Source organism: Antrostomus carolinensis, unplaced genomic scaffold (assembly GCF_000700745.2).
Source record: "Antrostomus carolinensis isolate BGI_N321 unplaced genomic scaffold, ASM70074v2 scaffold34414, whole genome shotgun sequence".
Lineage (NCBI taxonomy): Eukaryota > Metazoa > Chordata > Aves > Caprimulgiformes > Caprimulgidae > Antrostomus > Antrostomus carolinensis.
The window spans coordinates 1-6,668 of record NW_010310665.1 but is presented as its reverse complement, the minus strand read 5'-3'; the positions used below and the strand labels follow the sequence as shown (position 1 = coordinate 6,668).

Sequence of the window (6,668 nt, the reverse complement as noted above, 5' to 3'; positions counted from 1 at the left end):
GAGGGTGCACTCAATCCCACTGTCCTTGTCAGCAACAAGGATGCTGAAGAGCACTGGTCCCAATACCAACCCCTGAGGGACACCACTCGTCACTGGTTTCCAGTTGGATGTTGAGCTGTTGACCACAACTCTTTGAGTGCGGTCATCCAGCCAGTTCCTTATCCACTTGAGTGGTCCAGCCATCAAACCCACATGTTTCCAATTTAGAGACAAGGATGTCATGTGGGACAGTATCAAACGCCTTGCACAAGTCCAGGTAGATGACATCAGTTGCTTTAGCCTTATCCACCAATGTTGTGACCCCATCACAAAAGGCCACCAGATTGGTCAGCCACGATTTGCCCTTGGTGAAGCCATGCTGGTTGTGACCAATCACCTTCTCATTCTCCATGTGCCTTAGCATAGTTTCTAGGAGTATCTGCTCCATGACCTTGCCTGGCACTGAGGTGAGACTGACCAGCCTGTAGTTCCCCGGGTCTTCCTTGCTTCCCTTTTTAAAAATGGGGGTGATGTTCCCCTTTTTCCAGCCTGCAGGGACTTCACCACTCTGTTCTTATGTACTAAGCTATGGTTTCATGGTTATTTTTGAAGATAGCAGCTGAAATTTCAACCTCAAGTGCAAGGAAACAGAATATACAAGGTCAAATTCACTGCTAGTTTAACCCTAGCACAATTCCAGGAAAGTGACATTTTAACTGTCAGAAATTAACCGGACCAGCAAGGAGATCCATTCTCAAACACTGCTGCTTACATTTTTGATTGCACTTTCAAAACATAAAAAATAAAATTATTTTCCTACTGAACGAGTTTTTCCAATCCTTAACACTGAGTAATCAAAATGAATAGAGATGAGAAATAAGCTAAAAAGGACAGCCTCAACATACCTGATCACACTGCCACTGAGGACTTGCACAAAGTCTTTCTGCTGTCTGTCTTCCACAGATGCACCGTTGTTTACTGACTCTTGGACAAGGCTGACAATCTCCTGTAAGTAATTGCAAAGTGACATTGAGACTAGGAATTGCAAAACTAACATGTATCTTACCAATTAAAACAACTACTCCTCTGAAGTTTAAGAAAGCAGGTCTACCTGCGTGACAGGAATTCTCACAAATGTGTTGTCCACACAGCAGTGTTCGTCCACACGGCAGGCGACATGACCATTCCTTGGCACTGCACCTTCGGGGCACTGGTTTAGCTTTCTTACAGTGACAGGTGGTTGTAACCATCTTTGGGCAAGGTGGACAGGGTCCTAAGCACAGGAAAAAGAAACCTCACCAATGGCCATTCAGCAAATGCAGCCTTGACTACATCTGTTTTATTCTGAGAATTTTAAATATACTTATCAGATTTTAAGTAAAACTGTGTAACAACTTCATAAATACAGGTCATACAATCAAGAGGTGCAATGGATTTACCTGGATGACAAAGCAGCAAACATTTATGACCACAAGAAGGTTTGAATTCCCTCTCACATATCTGACCACAGGAGTGAGGTACCAGCCATGGGTCCAGTGTTGGATTCTCCACTTTTCCACAGTAACAGTAATATCTACTAGGAGTTTCGGACCGTTTGTACTCAAACCTACATTTTGGACTACAACAAGGGAAAAAGGGAGTGAAAATAAAAACAATTTTTCGAAGATTTTTTTAAAAAGAGAAACAGTTTTTATCATTTCCATTTCCCAAGACTGTTACAAGGTTACCAATTAATATTTTCACAACTACTGTAACCAATAACATCATAATTAAATTTATAATATACAATAAAGGTCTTACTGTATGTCAGATTTTACAACACATTCATTAGAATGTCTAAAGAATTGTCCTATCACTGCAATCTTTTTTCTCTAAGAATATATACAAAAAAATTCAGTGTAGCAAGCACACAGAACAATTTTTATGTCAAATAATACCAAATGAATGTAGGCAACAAAGAGTTAACCTATTTAAAAAGAAGCAATCAAAAAAGGTATTAAAAACCAGGTTTTTTACCAGTAGCAATTTATAAGCTATATAAAACAAAATTTAACTATGCTCTTACAACTATGCGTAATAATTAAAATTTGATCTGAAAAATTTTAGATTGTATCACTTCAGTATCTTAGATACTATAAGATACAGATCTTTGTTATCCTCGATGGTGTCAGATATTAAAAAATACATTTTAATATTCCTAAAGGTAGATAGGCACCAAAGGTCTGGAACTTGTTAGTGCCACAGGCCCTAAAGCCTTTCAGGTGCAAGCCATGGATGAAAGAGGCGACACAAGGAAGGAGAAACAAAGGAGCTCTCATTTCTGGCTACACTGGGAAAAGACAACAGACAAGGAGCTCTTCCTCAGAAAAGAACAGAGGCTTTGAAAGACCTATGCACACATTTTTATAAAATGTCAATTTGCCCCTATATAATACATTACAGGCCATAAACCACTTGTCCATAGTAACTGCTTAAGGTCTTATCACGTGCTTGAATGTCAAATAAAATACCATTTGCCATGAAATTTTTTCAGTATAAACATTATGATTAAACATAAGACTAGTTTGTAGCAGAATAAGCATTATCAACTTGAGGTGCTGCGAGTCAACAATTTTATATCTTATTTCCTAAGCAAACCTGCTCTCTGAGATCCCACATTAATAGAGCTTTTGAATCCAACAGGCACTTTTAACCAAATTTGGGAGAGGATTGTCTCAAAGATATTACAAGTTGCCATATAAGAGTACGTGGGAAAATAAAGCACCAAACAAACATGCACAGAGAAACCTTGACTGAACTTTCAGACACAAACCAACTGAGAAAGCAAGCTTCCTTACATGTAGCCACAATATTACCTTCTTTATATAATCTCATGTAAAAGCGCAAGACTGGCTTTAAAGCTCGAGTTACATAGAGACTAAATAAAAAAATAAATCCCAAAATCTTGCTATTTTAGAAATGTTTTTTAAAATGTATTTCACAGTGACAATTTTTAAAGTGACAAATATGTAAAGCCATTCAGAAATAAATATTAGAAGGTTAGACACATGACAGATAAGTTACCTTCTCAGAGGTGAAAACAAATTTGATGCAGTAGGTTTTAAATATCACTGCGAAATATTACTGAATCATGTTAATGAAAACTTAAAAATAATTCAGAAAAACAATAGAAAAGTCAGTCTTCTAAACTTTTTTCTTTTTGAGTGCATGTAATTTACAGGTACCATTCCTTTCTAAAGTATTTCCAGTTCACATATGTTTCACAATAGAAATATCTTTATAAATGTACCATGAAGAGCTCACCATGGCCAGGGATAATCTTTCTTCCCAAAATCATCATCCGTCAAAGGAGAAGACACAAGGAAAAGACTGTCCTTGGCCCACTTTTGGATACACACCAGGTGAAATATACAAAAGCATCCACAACAGCTCCAGACCTAAAGAGCAGATATAAGTGCCAATTGCTTTATATTAAGGTTTCTCCCTGTTTCCATTTATGAGCATCTACAACATCTAAAGAAATACAAGCTTGTTATTTTTCCATTTTAAAAAACCAGGTTTCTAAAGATAGATTATACCTATTGTTAGATTAATATAGGCAGTTTTACTGTTACAGATTAATATCTATAATCTTTTTTCCTGCTGCTGTGGGAAGTTTCTGCCGAGGCTTATGGAGCCCAAAATACTCATATAATCACAGAAATGTACACATTGTTGGGGGTCACGTAGCACAACCTTGTGCCCAAAGTAGGACTAAAGTACTAAAAAGCTTTTTTTTTCTGCCTTTCAAACTTTAGGATTTACATACAATGCTAGCAAGAAAAAGATTTCATTAGAAGCATAGCTTTCAACACAGCGTCTCTTGTTCAAACAGCAAGAGAGGTATAAAATGGAACAGAATTAAAAGGAGAGAGTCGATTTTGCCGGGATCCTGTATCCATCACTAAAACTTTATGTTCTTGTTCCCAGTGTACTTCTCCTTGTCAGTTCTGGAGTATAATCACAATTCTTTGCTTAGAATATCAGTATGCTGCTGAACAGCAATTTAAATAACAGAAATGCAGTTTTATGACTTTGGTACTTTCCACACCAAATTGTCAGCTTAGAATGACCGTAACAATTGGGTAAGAGAAATTCAGTAGAAAATTTAATTTTTTATTTCTTTATTTTTTAATAACTTATGACATTGCTATAAAATCATACTGTGAAAACAAGGAGAATTTCCTCATTAACTTACAGAGGACAAAGTCAATGACATAAGTTTCTAAAGCTAAAATTAAACAGGAGACATTAAGTAAACAGACTTGGCTGAAATGTTACAGATTCACGATAACTAACAAACCACTGAGTTATAAAAGACAACTTCCGAGTTGCCAAATCATCTCATTTTTGCTGAGATGAGATTAACTCTAACAAGAGACACAGAACTTTAAAATCAAGCTAAACATATAGAAAACATACTGCATTTAAAAAAAAAAAAAAAAAAAAAAAAGGTTGACTACAGTTTCATTGGATACTTGCAGTCCACCTACATCCAGTGTAAGAAGTTAAGGCATTTTCTGCACTCTTTTAATGTTAAACATAGAGTTGCAAACATGTATTTGATTCAAGTAACTGTAACAGAAGCAGGGTTAGGCCTGTCAACATCAAAGGGAAGTTGACACATAATAATAAATTTGAAAAAGATTTGTCCTGAAATCTCTCCCATTAAAAAAAAATGTACCTATATGAAACAAGATAATCTTCTCAGACATGTCACTCTTCTCTTTCATCTGATCACCATTTGAAGCAGTAGAGTTTATCTTCACTCCCCTGCTATAAATCTAACAAAAGTATTTCCTAACTTCCTAGTATTTCTTGTTTTGGTGTCTGCTACAACAGAGCTTATCGAATACACCATTGTATGCACTGGCTTTCATGCACTTTTTTTCATCTGCTACTCTCCAAAATTTAAAAATAAATATTTTGCAAGATGATAACAAACATATGTCAAAAAACACATATTCTGATTATAAGCCACATAAATATATAAGCACTAATTTCTTCAAGTGTTTGAAAAATCTGAAGGTGCAGAATGTTGCATTTAGTATTCTATCCCTCTAAAACTTTAAATCCCCAGAATTAACTTAGTAATATAACTAAACACAAGTTATTCAGATAGTTATATTTGCTAAAAGACTACTGTAAAATACTTACAGCTTGGTTCCTTTTAACTGAAGCAATGCAGATCAGACATGTCATAGCCCCTGACTGAAAAGCTTCATTCATGTACTGTCTTGTACGTTCCAGTTCACTTGCATCTCCATCTTTAATGTATAAAGATTTTTAAAGCAATCAGTAATGTTTGATCTGCTATTCTGTACATGTTGAGACTGCTGTAAAAGTTCTGGATTTTTTTCTCTGAACAGAGGCCAGTCATATATTACTACAGAACCACATTATTAGAAGCACTTAAGACAGTTTTAAAACCATAGCATTGATTCTGCATAAAAAGGCAAGAAGTACTGCCAGCATGCATCGCTAGGAACAAATATTTTTAATACAACACATCAGAATAAAGTGCTTTCCCTTCACTTATGGAAAAATTCTACTACAGCATTGTTTATGCTCTCATACCAACATAAAATTCAATAAATGAAAAAAATTACCAGTTTGACTGGTGTAAATGGTGAATGTTTTGGCCAAAATCTTTCCTTGTTTTATTTCAGCATCTTCATCATCATCTTCAGATGAGGAGCTAAATTGGTCTTCAACTAGCTTTCTTGCTGCAGCCTGATTAGCCTTCTTAATTTCATCAAATTTCTTCTGTGAAGATAATTCTATTAAGAGAACAGATTAATGATGATTAATACCATGATAGTTAATCATAACACCACACTGAGTTCTACATACTTTCAACTGTCCTTTTCTTCAAAGAGCTTGCTGATTTTATGTTTTTAAGGGCAATACATTGCTACACTTACAATATCACACAAACAGAGATAAATCGTACTTTCTTCTTTACTGTGCACTATCCATAAAATTCACATTTATTATCTGTCAATTACTACTGACAAATCCAGCAAAACATATATATGCATCTATAATGCAGCTTTACAAAAAGGATACTTAAAAAAACCCCAACATACACACAAAACCACAAATTCTATAGCATGAGGAAGGAAAAAAAAAAAAATCGGGCAATTCTTGATAAGAGCAATTGTTATAATTTGCTGATACTCTACAGGTACCTCTCCCAGCATTTGGTATTTTTAAAATTATGACTTTTATTGATCTCCCTCCAGCCAACAAGCCTTAATTGCAATAGTGGATTAATGCTGTTTCACAACTGGCAACATTAAAAGTCACAGGGTATTTTAAATATAAGTGTTTTCTGAAGTTATTGGATGCGAAATAGGGGAATATTCTCACATGGAGAAAAAAATTTTATAACTTTTTATAAACCAAAGTACCTTTAAGATAACATACCACGAAGATATAAAGATCTTCAGTAAACCACAGGTCTTAAGTAGCTCCTAATTTTCCATATCAGACTACTGCACCCAATATATTGACTGAGACTCCGTCAAGTTTAGTTTTAAGGGTTTCCTTAAAAACCATGCTGAGACTTAAAAAGAGCTCAGTATTTGGCACTTCCCTACCTGCGAACTACGACACGGGCACTGCCGTGCGCCCACAGCCACCCCCTG

General features: G+C 35.6%; 1 protein-coding gene across 1 annotated transcript; it reads right to left on the bottom strand.

Moving 5' to 3' along the window:
• Positions 1 to 884: 884 nt before the first annotated feature.
• On the bottom strand, positions 885 to 5,798 carry LOC104523803 (NF-X1-type zinc finger protein NFXL1-like; the record flags this gene model as incomplete). Its single annotated transcript, XM_010166497.1, has 6 exons — positions 885 to 985; positions 1,091 to 1,252; positions 1,419 to 1,597; positions 3,283 to 3,416; positions 5,176 to 5,285; positions 5,628 to 5,798. Coding segments are annotated over 6 exons (857 nt in total), but the record flags the coding sequence as incomplete, so codon positions are not given.
• Between the last annotated feature and the right edge of the window lie 870 nt (positions 5,799 to 6,668).